Here is a 19990-nt window from a genome sequence, read left to right on the forward strand (position 1 = left end):
GAAATTCTAACTGTGGCTATCTAAATGGTCTGAGGAGGCTGGGTCCCTGGTGTTAACAGGCTAGAGAAAGGATTCCAAAATGGTGCTTACCATTGCAGGTTATTATCCTAGTTGAAAGAGCTTCCCAAAATGGCTGCTGTCATAACCTCTATCCACAGGAAGATCCCCAGCTGCACTCTGCCCCTCCAGGAGGGTTTCCAAGATGAGCAAGTGGGTCTGACCCAAGCTCTTTTCAAGCTACTGCTTCTGTACCTGGACTTGGAATCTTTTGAGATTTTGCATTCACCCTGTCAGAGTCAAGTTTGTTTCCTATAGCCCTCTGGCTCTTCTCAGAATAAGCCCCTCTGGTTTTCAAAGCCAGATGTTCTGGAGGCTCATCTTCCCAGTGCAGGATCCCTGGGCTGCAGAGTCTCAGACCCCTCAATCCTTGGGGAGGACTTCTGCAGTTTTGCTTATTCCTTCCATTTGTGGGTCACCTTCCCAAAGGTGTGTCCTGACTATATTGCATTTCTGGCCCCCTGCCCATTTTGTTGTGGTTTCCCTTTTATGTCTTTAGTTGTGGAAAATATTTTCTATTACTTTTCAGGTCATTATCATAGATGGTTTCTCTGTAACTACTTGTAATTCTGGTGTGCCTGTAGTAGGAGATGAATTCAAGGTCTTCTGATTCTGCTCTCTTGGCCACCACCCATCTCTCAGGTTGTAATTTTGATAGCTATATTGTTCCTCTACAAGATCCATAAGTGGCTCTTTCAAATACTGTGTTATTTCTTTTTTAAGGCTAAGTGGTCTTCTCCTGTCAAAAATATGAACACTGAACTTTCCTGGTGGTCTAATGGTTAAGACTCTGTGCTTCCACTGCAGCAGGGGGCTCAGGTTCAATCCCTGGTTGGGGAACTTAAGATCCCATATTCCATGTGGTGTGGCAAAAAAAGTGTAATTATATATTTTTTTATACTAATGTATAACTCCGGGAGTTGGTGATGGACAGGAAGGCCTGGCGTGCTGTGATTCATGGGGTCGCAAAGAGTTGGACATGACTGAGCAACTGAACTGAACTGAACTGATACATTAACTTAATTCCTTTAAACTGTCTTAAATCTTTCCTTTAGTTACTGTATTTCTGCTTGTTGGGCTTAGGGAGGTTTTTTCATGCTGTTGGTCTCCCCTAAAGCTTGATGATTCCTGGTTGGGTGTTCATCTTTGAGATTTCCTTTAACTTACTGATGAGTGCTTAGTCCCTGATTCCACAGATTCCCATGTGGGATAAACTGTTTCGGTGAGATTCCACAGATCCCATGTGGGATAAACTGTTTGGGTGAGATGTAAGTGGGAAGACTCCTGGGAAGGAGTCTTTTTGTACAAGAATGTTACATGGTACCAGGCCCTGCCTCTTCTTCCCAGGCCAGTCAGTTCCTCCCTGAAAACAGGTCCTATCTTGCCAACTGCATGTCGCAGCAGGAAAGTTGACTGCTCCTATTACAGATATATTCCAACTGGTTCCTATGATAACGCACAGCCTCTGCTGCCCCCTGCACAAGCTGCCTCCTACCTTGCAGGAACTGGATGGCCATTCTCCACTTATATATGAAATCTTTTTTAGACCTTTGGTTCATTTTCTTTAAGTCTTTTCATATTTGCCTCTGTTTTTTAAAGTATCCATATAATTTCTGTCCACTGAAGATCTCTATTTTTTTAAGGTACTATCGGTTTAGTTGCTAAGTTGTGTCCAACTCTTGCCACCCCATGGACTGTAGCCCACCAGGCTCCTCTGGGCATGGGATTTTCCAGGCAAGAATACTGGAGTGGGTTGCCATATATCTTTCTCCAGGGGATCTTCCCAAACCAGGGATTGAACCCAGGTCTCCTGAACTGTAGGCAGATTCTTTACCAATTGAGCTACCAGGGAATTCCCAAGGTACTATTAGAGGTTTTTTAAAAAGGTATGCCTTAAAAAAAAAGGTATACCTTTTCTGTTACTCCCAAGAATTTGCGGTGGGAGAGGAAGGTCTGAACCTGTGCTCAAATATTTTAATCCATTTTCTCATGGACATTTTCTGACTTTGCTTTGTGGGCATGTTTCCTTAACGTTTGGGGTAAGCAGATTTTAGCCAGTGACTAAGAATTTCCTTATGATTATACAGTGGAAGTGAGAAATAGATTTAAGGGACTAGATCTGATAGACAGAGTGCCTGATGAACTATGGATGGAGATTCATGACATTGTACAGGAAACAGGGATCAAGACCATCCCCAAGAAAAGGAAATGCAAAAGAGCAAAATGGCTGTCTGAGGAGGCCTTACAAATAGCTCTGAAAAGAAGGTAAGTGAAAAGCAAAGGAGAAAAGGAAAGATATTACCCATTTGAATGCAGAGTTCCAAAGAATAGCAAGGAGAGATAAGAAAGCCTTCCTCAGCAATCAATGCAAAGAAATAGAGGAAAACAACAGAATGGGAAAGACTAGAGATCTCTTCAAGAAAATGAGAGATACCAAGGGAACATTTCATGCAAAGACAGGCTCAATAAAGGACAGAAATAGTATGGATCTAACAGAAGCAGAAGATATTAAGAAGAGGTGGCAAGAATACACAGAAGAACTATACAAAAAAGATCTTCACGACCCAGATAATCACGATGGTGTGATCACTCACCTAGAGCCAGACATCCTGGAATGTGAAGTCAAGTGGGCCTTAGAAAGCATCACTACGAACAAAGCTAGTGGAGGTGATAGAATTCCAGTTGAGCTATTTCAAATCCTGAAAGATGATGCTGTGATAGTGCTGCACTTAATATGTTAGCAAATTTGGAAAACTCAGCAGTGGCCATAGGACTGGAAAAGGTCAGTTTTCATTCCAATCCCTAAGAAAGGCAATGCCAAAGTATGCTCAAACTACCGCACAATTGCACTCATCTCACATGCTAGTAAAGTAATGCTCAAAATTCTCCAAGCCAGGCTTCAGCAATACATGAACCGTGAACTTCCAGATGTTCAAACTGGTTTTAGAAAAGGCAGAGGAACCAGAGATCAAATTGTCAACATCTGCTGGATCATCAAAAAAGCAAGAGAGTTCCAGAAAAACATCTATTTCTGCTTTATTGACTATGCCAAAGCCTCTGACTGTGTGGATCACAATAAACTGTGGAAAATTCTGAAAGAGATGGGAATACCAGACCACCTGACCTGCTTCTTGAGAAACCTGTATGCAGGTCAGGAAGCAACAGTTAGAACTGGACATGGAACAACAGACTGGTTCCAAATAGGAAAAGGAGTACATCAAGGGTGTATATTGTCACCCTGTTTATTTAACTTATATGCAGAGTACATCATGAGAAACACTGGGCTGGAGGAAGCACAAGCTGGAATCAAGATTGCCAGGAGAAATATCACTAACCTCAGGTATGCAGATGACACCACCCTTATGGCAGAAAGTGAAGATGAAGTAAAGAGCCTCTTGATGAAAGTGAAAGAGAAGAGTGAAAAAGTCGGCTTAAAGCTTAACATTCAGAAAACTAAGATCATGGCATCCGGTCCCATCACTTCACAGGAAATAGATGGAGAAACAGTGGAAACAGTGGCTGACTTTATTTTTGGCAGCTCCAAAATTACTGCAGATGGTGATTGCAGCCATGAAATTAAAAGACGCTTACTCCTTGGAAGGAAAGTTATGACCAACCTAGATAGCATATTGAAAAGCAGAGACATTATTAGTCAACAAAGGTCCATCTAGTCAAGGCTATGGTTTTTCCAGTGGTCATGTATGGATGTGAGAGTTGGACTGTGAAGAAAGCTGAGTGCCGAAGAATTGATGCTTTTGAACTGTGGTGTTGAAGAAGACTCTTGAGAGTCCCTTGGACTGCAAGGAGATCCAACCAGTCCATCCTAAAGGAGATGAGTCCTGAATATTCATTGGAAGGACTGATGTTGAAGCTGAAACTCCAATACTTTGGCCACCTGATGCGAAGGGCTGACTCATTTGAAAAGACCCTGATGCTGGGAAAGATTGAGGGCAGGAGGAGAAGAGGATGACAGAGGATGAGATGGTTGGATGGCATCACCGACTCAATGGACATGGGTTTGGGTGGATTCTGGGAGTTGGTGATGGACAGGGAGGCCTGGCGTGCTGTGGTTCATGAGGTTGCAAAGAGTTGGACACAACTGAGTGACTGAACTGAACTGTGCTTAAATGTATGTATTTTTTCTTGATTTTTCTGTTCATTAATTCTCTCTCCATCTTTGTGTAATCTTGTTAAATTCACCTATTGAATTTTCTAGTTGGTCGTTGTGCTTTTCTGTTCTAAAATTCTCCACTTGACACTTTTAAAGTAAGTTTCAGTTTTCTGCTGAAGTCTCATTTTGTCTTCTGTTTTCATTAACACAGTAAGAATATTTATTTTAAAACTTTGTATCTGTACCTTCATTATTTGTCTCCACTTGTGAGTCTAATTCTCCTGTTAGTTATTTCTCTGGTTTTCAAGTTTTGTTTTTTGTTTTTTTTTTTGTTCTTCAATTTGGCTAGTTTTTATTGAGTGATGGACACTGTATAAGAAAAATTTTCAAAAAGAAAATCTCTTTCTTCAGAGATGATTTACATTTGCTCTGGTAGGTGACTGGAGCATTAGAAATCCTGGGTTGCCCTAAACCAGTGTCTGAGATGATGTGAAACTGACTTTTCATCATTGGAAACGCTAGTCTATTTCAAATTCACTTTTCTCCTGGTATGTAAGTCCTCTTGGCTTCCAACATGAAACACTGGGGATTTACCAGGATGCCCTCATTCGTGGCAGTCCTGGTCTACAAATTCTGTGCCTCCTCACAAAGAAACTGTCAAAAATTCTGCTCAAAAATTCAACTTGTTGGGACTTCCCTGATGGTCCACTGATTAAGAATCACACTGTGCTTCCACTTCAGGAGGCACAGGTTTGATTGCTGGTCAGGGAACTAAGATACCACATGCCATGGAATTAGGAAAAAGAAAAAAAAATAAACTTGTTGACTTTTCAACAAGTCACCATACTTCCCACCACGTCTACCACTAACCAGAAAAGTGAATAAGATACCAATGTTGAGTTCACCTTTTTATTTTTTGAATTGTGTCCAGAACACTGAACACTTAAGACATCAACAATCTAGATTTCTCTTATTTATATGGAACACCCATCTATTTTCTGCTTCCCTAAAAGTGCTTCAACTTTTTCAGCTTTAATTCTAGTTACCATTTACTTTTTTATTGTCATAAGATACATGTAATACAAAATTTACCATCTTAAGCATTTTAAGTGTACAGTTCAGTAGTATTATATATGTTCACCCTTGGACAGCAAGGAGATCAAACCTGTCAATCCTAAAGGAAATCAACCCTGAATATTCACTGGAAGGTCTGATGCTGAAGCTGAAGCCCCAGTATTTTGGCCACCTGATATGACTCACTAGAAAAGACCCTGATGCTCGGAAAGACAGAGGGTAAGAGGAGAAGAGGGTGACAGAGGATGAGACGGTTGGATGGCATCACCGACTCAATGGACATGAGTTTGAGCAGACTCTGGGAGATAGTGAAGTACAGGGAAGCCTGGTGTGCTACAGTCCATGGGGTGGCAAAGAGTCAGACACAACTTAGCGACTCAGTAACAATGTTGAAGACTGTCACCACCATTCCTCTTCATAACTCTTTTCTTCTTGTAAAATTGAAACTCAATACCCATTAAACAATAACCACCCATTCCTCCACCTCCAGCCCCAGGTAACCACAATTCTATTATGTAGAATTTGTCTTTCTTTACAACTTTTAACTACTCCAAGTATCTCTATGATTTTAACTGCTCCAAATACCTTCTATAAAGTGAAGTCATGCAGTATTCGCTGTTTTGTGACTGACTTACTTCACTTAGCATAATGTCCTCAAGTTTCATCTATATTGTGGCATAAGTCAGAATTACCTTCTGTTTTAAGGCTAAATAATATTCCATTGTATGTATATACCACATTTTGCTTATTCATTTATCCACTGATGGACACATGGGTGCTTTGATATTTTAGCTGTTGTGAAAAATGCTGCTATGAACATATGTAAACAAATATTCTTCAAGACTCTGGAATGGAACTGCCACATCATAATTCCATCTTTAATTTTTTTTTATACAGCAGCTATATCCCCTTACATTTCCACCAACAGGGTACAACAGTTCCAGTTTCTCCACATTCTCATCTCCATTTATTATTTTACATTAAAAAAAAATAGTATCCATCCAAATAGATGTGAGGTGGTATCTCATTGTAATTTTGACTTGCATTTCCTTAATAATCAGAAATGTTAAGGATTTTTACCTGTACTTATTGGTCACTTGCATATCTCCTTTGGACAAATGTCTATTCAAGTCCTTTGTTCATTTTAAATTGGGTTTTGTTGTTGTTGAGATTTAAAAGCTTCTATGTGTTCTGGATATTAATTTCTTACCAGATATGTGATTTCAAATATTTTTTCCCATTCCATGGATTGCCTTTTTGCTCTGTCAACAGTGTCTTTTGACGCATAAAAATTTTAAATTTTCATGCAGTCCAATTTGTCTGTTTTCTTTGTTGCCTGTGCTTTCAGTGTCATATCCAAGAAATCATTGCCAAATCCATCGTTGTACAATCTTTGACCTCTTTTCCTCTAAGAGTTTTAGAACTCTGATACACTTTATTTTTTATATGGTGTTGGATATGGGTATAATTTCACACATATGCATGTAGATATCTGGTTTTCTCCATACTAGTTGTAGAAAGCACTGTCCTTTCCCCCACTGAGTGGTCTTTGCATTCTTGTAAAAAATAATTTGAATACATATGTAAGGGTTTATTTCTGAGCTCTCTTTTCTATTCCATTGGTCTTAATGGCAATACCGTATTATTTTGATTACTGTAATGTTGTAGGAAGTTCTGAAACTACAAAGCATAGGCCCTTCAGCTTTATTTTTCTTTTTCAAGATTTTTTTTGGATATTCAGGGTTTCTGAGATTCCATATGAATTTTAGGTTAGACTTTTCTATTTCTGCAAAAAAATGTCATCAGGATTTTGATAGGGATTGCACTGAATCTATAGATTATTTTGGATAGTACTGACATCTTGCTAAGTCTTTTGGTACATTAACAAAGTATATTTCTATTTGTTTATATTTTCTTTAGTTATTTTAGGCAATGCTCTGTAGTTCTCACTGTATGAGTCTCTCACTTTCTTAGTTAAATTTGTTCCTAAGTATTTTATTCTTTTTGATGCTATTGTAAATGGATTTTCAGGGATAATTTTCTTTTAGGATTGTTCATTGTTAGCAACTGATTTTTGTCTTCAATTTTGTAGCCTGCTACCTTGCCGAATTAATTTAATACTGTTATAACAGTATTTGGGGGACTTCCCACATGGCACTAGTGGTAAAGAACTCCTGCCAATGAAGGAGGATAAGAGACTAGGGTTTGATCCCTGGGTTGGGAAGATCCCCTGGAGAAGGGCATGGCAACCCACTCCAGTAGTCTTGCCTGGAAAATTACATGGACAGAGGAGCTTGGTGGGCTACAGTCCACAGGGTTGCAAAAAGTCAGACACGACTGAGGCGACGTAGCATGCATACATGCATAACAGTATATTGTTGCTTGTTCAGTCGCTCAGTCGTGTCTGACTTTTTGTGACCCCATGGACTGCAGCATGCCAGGCTTCCCTGTCCTTCACCATCTCCCAGAGCTTACTCAAACTCATATCCGTTGAGTTGGTGATTCCATCCAACCATCTCATCCTCTGGCATCTCCTTTTCCTTCTGTCTTCAATTTTCCCAGCATCAGGGTCTTTTCTAATGAGTCAGCTCTTCACATCAGGTGGCCAAAGTACTGGAGCTCCAGCTTCAGCATCAGTCCTTCCAATGAATATTCAGGATTGATCTTCTTTAGGATTGACTGGTTGGATCTCCTTGCAGTCCAAGGGACTCTCAAGGGTGTTCTCCAACACCACAGTTCAAAAGCATCAATTCTTCGGCACTCAGCTTTCTTCACAGTCCAACTCTCACATCCATACATGACTACTGGAAAAACCATAGCTTTGACTATATGGACCTTTGTTGGCAAAATAATGTTTCTGCTTTTTAAAACACTGTCTAGGTTTGTCATAACAGTGTGTTAATGGAACCAAAAGAAACTCTGGTGCTGATATTTTTCCTGCCTCCAGAGGGAGCTCATCAGCCAAAATAAAACGCCATGGAAAATACTTTTAGAACACATGCTTTGAAAGGTTTTTTTTATGTTCTTTCATTTATTATTATTTTTTGCTTTACAATATTGTATTGGTTTTGCCATACATCAACATGCATCCGCCACGGGTGTACACGATTTGGTTGTGAAAAGGAAAGGGGTTTCCTCATAAAAATTCTTAGAGCTTAACACTTAAAATTTTGGAAATAAAATTTCCTTACCTACTTTTCACTTACTTATCCTCTCCTTCCCCTGCCAAAATTGTATTGGTTTGGGATCTATTTATTAAAATATTAAAATGCAATACCTGATTTGTTTGTAGAATAGTTGACTGTCATTAGGAAATATAGTCTTTTTAAGCCAATAAAATCTTTGCATAAGTGGTGGATACAGCTGAAAAGTGTATTGAGTTAGGAGGCAGAAACAACAATGCCAACTTCCCTCCAAGTGAGGGTCTTTTCCAGTTTCAGCACCCATTAAAATCAACATCAGAGGGAACTTAGCTTCCAGACCAGAAGATCACTGCAGGACAAAAGGGTAAACCAGAACTTTGCCCAAGTAAGAAAAACAAGTAGTTCATAGAAAAAGAAACAGCAGGGGGGAAACAATTCTAAACATATGCAAAGATGCTCAATTCACACATTAAAAAAAATAAAAGGTTAACTGGTAATGACAGGTCCTCCAAGTTGGTAAGAGTAAAGAGAAACAGGCAGTATTATATGTTGTTGGTCAGAATGTAAATCGGCAAAACCTCTTTGAGTAACAATTTGATAAAATCCATCAAAATGAAAAATGCACAAACCCCTTGATCCAGCAACTCTACTCTGGGAATTTTTTCTTCAGAAATACTCCCAGAAGTCAGCATCCATTTGACATCAAAATCAGGTTAGGTAAGCATAGGAAGAGAAAACTATATAGGCCAATCTGGCTTGTGAACCCACATGCAAATATTAACAAGCTTAATTCAATGATCATTTCAAATAATACTTAAATGAGTGGAATTTACCTTATGAATGCAAGTGTATTTATCATTTTCTTAACTATAGACAATACAAGCTGATTCATATTTATTTAAGCAGAAAATGAAAGTAATGAAACAATATTTATTCGCTCACCAGATTTTCAAGAAGCATGAAGAGCAGTCTCACAAACAACAGGTAATTCCCTGGCAGTCCAGTGGTTAGGACTCCATGCTCTCATTGCTGAGAGCCGGGGTTTGATTCCGGTTGGAGAACTAAAATCCCACTGTGTGGCCAAAAAAAGAAAGCGAGAGAGAGAGAGAGAGAAAATAGAGCAAAGAAAAGCTACATATCCAGTACCACAGAAAACACCACAGCCTAGAACTAGCCTGATGAAGATTCCACCACAGACACAAAGGATGCTCTCTTCGTTCTCCGCATCCCAAGCTGCAAGCTGAAAAATCCTAGTGGGTACATTTGACTGGCCAAACCTGTCGTATGTCTGCCCAGCAGCCAGGGAAGCTGGAAAAGCAAGAAATTGGCATTTACATCTCTATAATTAGAGGCAAGCTGTCTTCCACCAAGACAGATAAGCCAAACACAGGGCTCAGATGCCAGGTACTCTTAAATATGGCCAACGCCCACCACTGTGAGGAAATTGCCAGAGTAAAAAAAAAAAAAAAAAAATCTATTGATGTAATTCACAATGTTAACAGATATAAGAGGAAAACCATTTAATTCTCTCTATAGTTGTAAAAAGAAAAACATTTAATAAAATCCTTCATTAATAGCAAACAACCTAGCTTAAAAATGGGCCAAAAACCTTACCAGACACCTCATCAAAGAAGATATGCTGCTGCTAAGCTGCTAAGTCACTTCAGTCGTGTCCAACTCTGTGCGATCCCATGGACTGCAGCCCACCAGGCTCCTCCGTCCATGGGATTTTCCAGGCAAGAGTACTGGAGTGGGGTGCCATTGCCTTCTCTGAAAGAAGATATACAAACAGCAAATAAGCACATGAAAATATGCATCACACCATACATCATCAGAAACATGCAAATTAAAAAACAATGAGAAACTACTACCACATACATACCAGAATCGCCAAAATCCAGAATATTGGTAACACCAAATGTTAGTGGGAATACGGAGCAACAGGAACTCTCATTCATTGCTAGTGACTGGGAATACAAATTGTTACAGCCAACTTGAAAGACAGTTCAGTAATCTCTTACAAAAATAAGCACACTCTTCCCATATGATCCAGCAAACTTGTTCCTTGATATATATCCAAAGGAGCTGGAAATTTATGTTCCCACAAAAATCTGCACACAGATGATTACAGCATATTTATTCATAATTGCCAAAACTTAGACGCAATCAAGATGTCTTTCAGTAGGTGAATAAATAGATGAACTGTGACACACCTAGATAATGGAATATTAACCAATGTTAAAAAAAAAAGAGCTATCAAGCCATGAAAAGACATGGTGGCTCAATAAATGCACATTACCATGTGAAAGACACCGATCTGAAAAGGCCACACACTGCATGATTCCAACTATATGACATTCTAGAAAGGCCAAAACTATGGAAACGGCAAAAAGATCAGTGGTTGCCTGGGGTTGAAGGAGAGAGGGATAAATATGTGAAGCACAGAGGATTTTTAGGGCAGTGAAAACACTCTGTATGGTATTACAGTGGTGGATACATGTCATTCATTACACATTTACCTATATCCCTGGAATGGACAAGAAGAAGAAAAGTGAAAAGTGAAAATTGCTCAGTTGTGTCCAACTCTTTGTGATCCCATGGACTATGCAGTCCATGGAATTCTCCAGGCCAGAATACTGCAGTAGGTAGCCATTCCTTTCTCCAGGGGAATCATCCCAACCCAGGAATCAAACCCAGGTCTCCTACATTGCAGGCAGATTCTTTACCAGCTGAGCCACCAGGGAAGCCCACAAGAAGAAGAGTGAACTCTAATGTAAACTATAAATTTTGGGTGTCAATGTAGGTTCAACAGTTGTAATAACTGCACCACTTTGGAGAACAATGTTGACAATGGAGGAGCTTATACATGTGTACGTCCAGGAAGTAAATGGGAATTCCCTGTACCTTCTGCTCAATTTTGCTGTGAACCTAAAAGTGCTCTAGAAAATAAAATATTTTCAGAGAAAGACAAATACTGTATGATCTCACTTATAAGTGGAATCCTTACTAAAAAAAAAAACCTCATTGAAAAAGAGATCAGACTTGTGGTTACCAGAGGCAGAGATGGGGAAAGAGGAATTGGAGGAAGGTGATCAAAAGATACAAACTTCACTTATAAGACGATTAGGTACTAGAGATGTGGTATACAACATGATGACTATAGCTATCACTGTATGATATATAGTAAAGTTGTTAAGAGAATAAATCCTAAGAGTTCTCATCACAAGTAGAAAAATTCTTTTTATTTTATCTATATGAGAAGATGGATGTTAGCTGTGGTAATCATTTCACAATATATGTAAATCAAACCATCATGCAGTATGCCTTAAACTTTTACACTGATGTATAAATAAATTATTTCTCAATAAAACTGGAAATAATAAAGTATAATCTTAAAAAATAAAGCCTAAAACCATGAGCATATTAGAATAGGAAAAAACATAATTGATTTGAAAAGTTTAGCTAAGAGAAACCTCCCACCAATACTCTTATTAGTGGTAAAGCATAAAAACTGTTAAAAGTCAGAGAGAAAAGTTGTATTGCTCCCCTCAAATCCTTTTCAACACTGTATTGGAGTTCTTGAGTAACAACAACAACAAACTCAAATCATTAAAACCAAGAGCAAGTAGGGACCTTATAAATAAAAAAGAATCAGAAGAGAATACTATGAATAATTGTATGCCAACAAATAAGATAACCTAAGGCAATGGCACCCCACTCCAGTACTCTTGCCTGGAAAATCCCATGGATGGAGGAGCCTGCTGGGCTGCAGTCCATGGGGTCGCGAAGAATCGGACACAATTGAGTGACTTCACTTTCACTTTTCACTTTCATGCATTGGAGAAGGAAATGGCAACCCACTCCAGTGTTCTTGCCTGGAGAATCCCAGGGACGGGGGAGCCTGGTGGGCTGCTGTCTATGGGGTCGCACAGTCGGACACGACTGAAGCGACTTAGCAGCAGCAGCAGCAGAACACATGCCTAGAAATAAAAACTACCCAAACTGACTGAAGAAGGTCCGAACCAACCTATAACAAGCAAAGAAATGAGTAAGTAATCCAAAACTTCCAATAAAGAAAGTCCAGGGCTGGTTGACTTCATTGGTGAATTTTATAAAACATGAAAGAACTGACACAAATTCTTCTAACATTCTTTCCACAAAAAGAAGAGGAAACTCTTCCTAACTCATTCTTTGAGGTCAGCATTACCATGACACCAAAGCCAGACAAAGACACTATAATAAAACAAAAGATCAATACCAATTATGAGTACAGATGTAAAAATCTTCAGCAAAATACTAGGAAATAAAATCTAAAAGCATACTGATAGGGTTACACATCATGACCTAATAGGATTAACCCCAAGAATTCAAGGCAGGTTCAATATACCAAGACCAATTTAGTAATATACCATATTAATAGAATAAAGGAGGAAAAGTCATAGGATTATCTCAACTGATACAGAAAAATAATTTTACAAAATCTAACATCTTTTTGTGATTAAAAAGAAAACCATTCAATAAACTAGGAATAGAAGGGAACTTCTCAAACTAATCAAGAGCAGCTATGAAAAAACTACAGTTAATATTATCATACTTAATGGTGAAAGACTGAAAGTTTTTTCTCTAAGATGAGGAATAAAACAAAGATACCTTCTCTCACCACTGCTATTCAACACTGTACTGAAAGTTTTCACCTCAGTTCAGTTGCTCAGTCGTGTACGACTCTTTGCGACCCCATGAACCGCGGCACACAGGGCCTCCCTGACCATCACCAACTCCTGGAGTCCACCCAAACCCATGTCCATTGAGTCAGTGATGCCATCCAACCATCTTATCCTCTGTCATCCCCTTTTCCTCCTGCCCTCAATCTTTCCCAGCATCAGGGTGTTTTCCAATGAGTCAGCTCTTCGCATCAGGTGGCCAAAGTATTGGAGTTTCAGTTTCAACATCAGTCCTTCCAATGAACACCCAGGACTGATCTCCTTTAGGATGGACTGGTTGGATCTCCTTGCAGTCCAAGGGACTCTCAAGAGTCTTCTCCAACACCACAGTTCAAAAGCATCAATTCTTCAGCACTCAGCTTTCTTTATAGTCCAACTCTCACATCCATACATAATCACTGGAAAAACCATAGCCTTGACCAGACGGACCTTTGTTGACTAGTAATCTCTCTGCTTTTCAATATGCTATCTAGGTTGGTCCTAATGTTCCTTCCAAGGAGTAAGCGTCTTTTAACTTCATGGCTGCAATCAGCATCTGCAGTGATTTTGGAGCCCCCCAAAATAAAGTCAGCTACTGTTGCCACTGTTTCCCCATCTATTTGCCATGAAGTGATGGGACCAGATGCCATGATCTTAGTTTTCTGAATGTTGAGCTTTAAAGTTTTAGTCATGGCAATTAAGCAAGAAAGACAACTAAAATTCATCCAAAGTCGAAAGGAACAAGTAAAACTATCTCTGTTTGCAGATTACATGATCTTACATAGAGAAAATCCTAAAAAGGCCACCAAATGCTCATAATAGTACTATTCACAATCACCAAAGAGTGAAAACAATTCAAATCCCTGTTAACTTATGAATATATAAACAAAATGTATCTATACAATGGGATATTATTTACCATAAAAAAGAATGAAGTACTGATACATTCTACATGGAACCCTGAAAACATGCTAAGTGAAAGAACCCCAGACACAAAAGCGCATATAGTATATGATTCTATTTATATGAAATGTCCACGGTAGGCAAATCCATAGAGACTATAAGCAGATTACTGGTTGCTAGAGTGTGGGGTGAGGGAAAGATAATGGTAAGTAACTACTTAATGGATACAGGGTTTCTTTTGGGGATGATGAAATTAGAATTAAAATTAGATGAAATTAGAAACTGGACTTAGATAGTAGTGATGGTTGCATAGGGGCTTCCCTGGTAGCTCAGTTGGTGAAGAATCTGCCTGCAAGGTAGGAGACCCTGGTTCAATTCCTGGGTTGGGAAGATCCACTGGAGAAGGGATAGGCTACCCAATCCAGTATTCTTGGGTTGTATATAACACTGCGAATGCACTAAAAGCAACTGAATCATAAACTTTAAAATGGTTAAAATGGTCAATTTATATTATATGATTTTTACTTCAATTACTTTAAAAAAGATACACAGAAACACATAAAACAGTTTTCTATTTCTTAAGGTACATGGATGTTCTGTGTCCATAAATGCATAGCTAATTGCCCAAGATACTCTACAAACTAGGAGCAGTAATAATATAAGGCAGAAATTTATTTTTAAATGTATGAATTAAAAATAAATTATTTAAACTATCATGGAAAAGAATCTGAGTCCATATATATGTATGGATACAACTCAATTTGCTGTATACCAAAAACTAACAGAGCATCGTACATCAACTATACTTCAATAAAAAATTAATTATTCTTAATACCAAATTTTAAGTCTGTGCATGGCATAAGGTCTGAAACACTATCTCTGGGAGTAAATTTAAAGGAAAATTCACTTTCTGCCTTATATGTCTGCATTTTTCTGTATTTTAGAAACAGACATACTGTGTTTATAATCCAGGGGACAAGAGAAGGCAGAATCTGGAGAAGGGAGCAGTGAGGAAATAGAGGCCAAGGAATGTGGTCTGTGAACACTTAGTAGGATAGGATTTAGGGGGTGCATCTTCCTGGCTTCGGCCTCATACCCTGCCACTTTGTGAATAACTACAAAAGCGTAAATGTAAAAGGGGCTGACAGGTTTTTCCAGAGACTTCTAAGGAGACAAAACCAGGACATTCTGGCAATAAACAGCCAGGCCAGAGTTGGGTAGGGGAGAGAGCCACAAGGAACAGTGAGATCTAGTGTTCTGACCATGGCAATCTGACCTGTATAGACTGAGCCTGCGTGTTAACCACAACCACAGCCCTTTTATAAGTGCTCCCTTCAGAATCCAGCATATTGTACTGGAAGTAGATGCCTGACACCAGAACCGATGGTTCAGTGCAGTGATGCAGGCCTTTGAGATGGTCGACACCAGCGTTCCACTCACTCATATTGAAAGACATTAATGGAGGCAACAGGGTCCACTCTTGAGGACTTTTCAGTTTAGTTCAGTTGCTCAGTCATGTCTGACTCTTTGAGACCCCATGAATTGCAGCATGCCAGGCCTCCCTGTCCATCACCATTTCCCGGAGTTCACTCAAACTCACATCCATCAAGTCGGTGATGCCATCCAGCCATCTCATCCTCTGTCGTCCCCTTCTCCTCCTGCCCTTAATCCCTCCCAGCATCAGAGTCTTTTCCAAAGAGTCAGCTCTTCGCATGAGGTGGCCAAAGTACTGGAGTTCAGCTTTAGCATCATTCCTTCCAAAGAACACCCAGGACTGATGTCCTTTAGAATGGACTGGTTGGATCTCCTTGCAGTCCAAGGGACTCTCAAGAGTCTTCTCCAACACCACAGTTCAAAAGCATCAATTCTTCGGCGCTCAGCTGTCTTCCAGAGAAGGCAATGGCACCCCACTCCAGTACTCTTGCCGGGAAAATCCCATGGATGGAGGAGCCTGGTAGACTGCAGTCCATGTGGTCACTAAGGGTCGGACATGACTGAGCAACTTCACTTTCACTTTTCACTTTCATGCACTGGAGAAGGAAATGGCAACCCACTCCAGTGTTCTTGCCTGGAGAATCCCAGGGACGGGGGAGCCTGGTGGGCTGCCGTCTATGGGGTCGCACAGAGTCGGACACGACTGAAGCGACTTAGCAGCAGCAGCAGCTGTCTTCACAGTCCAACTCTCACATCCATACATGACCACTGGAAAAACCATAGCCTTGACTAGACGGACCTTTGTTGGCAAAGTAATGTCTCTGCTTTTGAATATGCTATCTAGGTTGGTTATAACTTTCCTTCCAAGGAGTAAGCATCTTTTAATTTCATGGCTGCAATCACCATCTGCAGTGATTTTGGAGCCCCCCAAAATAAAGTCTGACACTGTTTCCACTGTTTTCCCATCTATTTCCCATGAAGTGATGGGACTAGATGCCATGATCTTCGTTTTCTGAATGTGGAGCTTTAAGCCAACTTATTCACTCTCACTTTCACTTTCATCAAGAGGCTTTTTAGTTCCTCTTCACTTTCTGCCATAAGGGTGGTGTCATCTGCATATCTGAGGTTATTGATATTTCTCCCGGCAATCTTGATTCCAGCTTGTGCTTCCTCCAGCCCAGCATTTCTCATGATGTACCCTGCATATAAGTTAAATAAGCAGGGTGACAATACACAGCCTTGATGTACTCCTTTTCCTATTTGGAACCAGTCTGTTGTTCCATGTCCAGTTCTAACTGTTGCTTCCTGACCTGCTTATAGGTTTCTCAAGAGGCAGGTCTAGTATTCCCATCTCTTTCAGAATTTTCCACACTTTATTGTGATCCACACAGTCAAAGGCTTTGGCATAGTCAATAAAGCAGAAATAGATGTTTTTCTGGAACTCTCTTGCTTTTTTGATGATCCAGCAATGTTGGCAATTTGATCTCTGGTTCCTCTGCCTTTTCTAAAACCAGCTTGAACATATGGAAGTTCACCATTCACGTACTGCTGAAGCCTGGCTTGGAGAATTTTGAGCATTACTTTACTAGCTAATATTACCTAAAGAAGTTGCTTGCTTGAAAATATGGCCAGAATCTGTAAGACACGCTGATGGACAGTGCCATGGCAATTAGTACAAGTGATGGTATGAGGCCTCAAATACACATAAACAGAAGCCATAGTATGTGGCTCATGCAGAAAAATGAGGAATATCATGCATGTTAAAACTAGAGCCAGGATGGCCTTTCAAATCCCAAAGGATGCACAGCAGCTCTGCATCATCTGTTTCTGCAGTTTCAGTCCTAACTCTGAATTCTAAAAACTCATGTGAACTCCCATGATCCCTGGCCACACAGTTGCATTCTTACAGCAAAGCAGGGCAGACCCAGGTTTTGTGGGAACTAAAGTTTATATAAATTGGAAGGCCTACTTTAAGAAAAAGAATACAAAATTATAGACTTAAAATCAGGCCAGTGAATATTTAGGACAAGTCAAGACAACAAATGCACATATAAAAGAGGTGGCAGAGATCACAAATGTAACAAGGTATATATTAGTTAAGTGTCCTACCTCTGTGGTATTTGTCCTACATTTTTTGCTGCATAATCTTTTATTATTTCTTTATATGATGATTTTTCATATGATTTTCTATAGAAACATTATTGACTTTCAAGATGCATAAAATAGGATTTCTCATGCCAGCATGTACACCATTCATAGAGTTCTGCTTGGTTCCCTGTAATCACTGTTCAGTTCAGTCCCTCAGTCGTGTCTGACTCTTTGAGACCCATGGACTGCAGCACGCCAGGCCTCCCTGTCCATCACCAACTCCCAGAATTTACTCAAACCCATGTCCATTGAGATGGTGATGCCATCCAACCATCTCATCCTCTGTCGTCCCCTTCTCCTCCCGCCTTCAATCTTTCCCAGCATCAGGGTCTTTTCAAATGAGTCAGTTCTTCGTATCAGGTGGCCAAAGTATTGGAGTTTCAGCTTCAGCAACAGTCCTTTCAATGAATATTCAGGACTGACTTCCTTCAGGATGAACTGGTTGGATCTCTGTGCTGTCCAAGGGACTCTCAAGAATCTTCTCCAACACCACAGTTCAAAAGCATCGATTCTGGAATTCTGATACACTCTATTTTACAAAATTTATACCAAAATAGAAAAAAAAAAAGCTTGGAATATTTATAACCGTCTCACTGCATTGTCAAATATTACATTTCTGACGAGACAGAACTTCAATTTTAATCAGGCATCAACGAAAACAGAATCTACTACTTAGGATTTTACGTGTCTAAAAACAGTAAGAATTTTCTATGGACCAGTTTTTGTCTTCAAACTTTTCAAGCCTTGCTCTTCCTGCACTGTACCTACACTTCTGGTGCCAGGCACTGCAGGGAGTGTCCACATCACCGTAGCTGCACTTCTGTCCCCATGTCAAAGCATGACACAGGTGAATGGATGTTGTAACTGGTAGGAAACTCCTGGGAAGTCATTGCTAGCAGAATGTCTAACAAGAATTTACCTGTTCCCAGGGGTGACTGTGAACCACATAAATCTATCACATTAACCCATACTAAGTATATCCCAACTCAGCTTCCCCTTAGTCACATTCCAAAAGAAACTGCGGCCATCCCATGGTACCTGACAGGAAAAGGGTGACAAAGGGGTCAGAGAAGGGGAGACAGAAGCCCTCTCCAACCGCAGATAAAGTATCTTGCTTCCACAAATTTAACAAAACACATACTAGCCCATGAACACACTGCTCAGGTCCCTCCCAAAGACCCTGACACTTAGGCTTCCAGAAACCCACACTGGTGACGAGTGTGTGTGTAATCCCTTACTTGAAGCAAAGCTGAATGAATCTTTCTATCCACTGACACCAGCAGGACCAGAACTAAGTGGCTGGAAGGTGTAGAAAGAGCAAGGCTTAAGACACCAGCTGAGTCTGAGAAATAAACTGGAAGCAAGAAATAATGACAGCCCCCCTAAAGTTATGGGTATCAGTAAATAAGGTGGCTGGTCAATCCATAAGAAGATACAAACAAAAGAAGAGGAGAAAGAGATGTGGGTGAAATGTGGGTGAACAGGACCTAATGAGGGGAGACTTTTGTGCAGGTGGGCGGAGTCTAGTGATGGGGTGCTTAACAGTTGAGGGCGGGGCTACAGACTAGGGTGGCCTAACTGATAGATGAGTGGACTCTAAAGACCAGGGCCATGGACACACAAAATGTGAGTGAGGCTCATACAGAAGGGATCTGTCCAGAGGATAATGAGCAGTGTCTAAAGGTGAGTAGGGTTTGGAAATAAGACGGATGGGGCCCAGAAATAAGAGGCCAGGGCTACCTGGGCCATGCCCCCTTTCCTCCCAGCACCAGAGGTGGGGTTAGGAATGGGAGGGTACCCCACTGAGCATCTCCATGTTCTTCCTTCCCCCAATCAGTTAGAGAAGGCAGCCATAAAGATTCAGTCATGGTGGCGTGGCAACATGGTACGCCGGACATTATTGGATGCAGCACTCAGGGCCTGGGTCATCCAGTGCTGGTGGAGGTCGATGCAGGCCAAGATGCTGGAGCAAAGACGGCGCCTGGCACTAAGACTCTACACCTGCCAGGAATGGGCAGTGGTGAAGGTGCAGGCACAGGTTCGCATGTGGCAGGCCCGCAGACGGTTTCTCCAGGCACGCCAAGCGGCCTGCATCATCCAGTCTCACTGGCGCTGGCATGCCAGCCAAACCCGAGGCCTGATCCGGGGCCGCTATGAGGTCAGGGCCAGCCAGCTAGAGCTCGACATCGAAATCCTCATGACCTAGGGTGCTGGCAGAGCCAAGGAGACTGGATCTCTCTTTCAATAAAGACATTTACTGACCATGGCCTTGCCCTTTGGAAATCAGATCCACAGAAGAGGGATCAGCCCCTTATCTTCCTGCCTCCACCCTCCAAAAAAATGATTTCCTGGCATAGTCTAAAGCCTGTCCCAGGACAACTCACACTAGGCCCTTGCTCCTAAAGTAAACCTGACCAATC

The 19990-nt window shown here is 40.6% G+C and overlaps 1 protein-coding gene across 2 annotated transcripts; it reads left to right on the forward strand.

Moving 5' to 3' along the window:
* The first annotated feature begins 19181 nt into the window (after positions 1–19181).
* On the forward strand, positions 19182–19776 carry IQCF6 (IQ motif containing F6). Of its 2 annotated transcripts, none has more exons than XM_055557225.1 (2): positions 19182–19196; positions 19408–19776. In XM_055557225.1, the coding sequence occupies exons 1-2, from the start codon at positions 19182–19184 to the stop codon at positions 19774–19776; spliced, it is 384 nt and encodes a 127-aa protein (XP_055413200.1). The 2 variants fall into 2 exon arrangements, with proteins under 2 accessions (XP_055413200.1, XP_055413199.1); XM_055557224.1 differs by lacking the exon at positions 19182–19196 and adding an exon at positions 19280–19297 and having other exon boundaries at positions 19402–19776.
* The last annotated feature ends 214 nt before the right edge of the window (positions 19777–19990 follow it).

Source organism: Bubalus kerabau, chromosome 20 (assembly GCF_029407905.1).
Source record: "Bubalus kerabau isolate K-KA32 ecotype Philippines breed swamp buffalo chromosome 20, PCC_UOA_SB_1v2, whole genome shotgun sequence".
Lineage (NCBI taxonomy): Eukaryota > Metazoa > Chordata > Mammalia > Artiodactyla > Bovidae > Bubalus > Bubalus kerabau.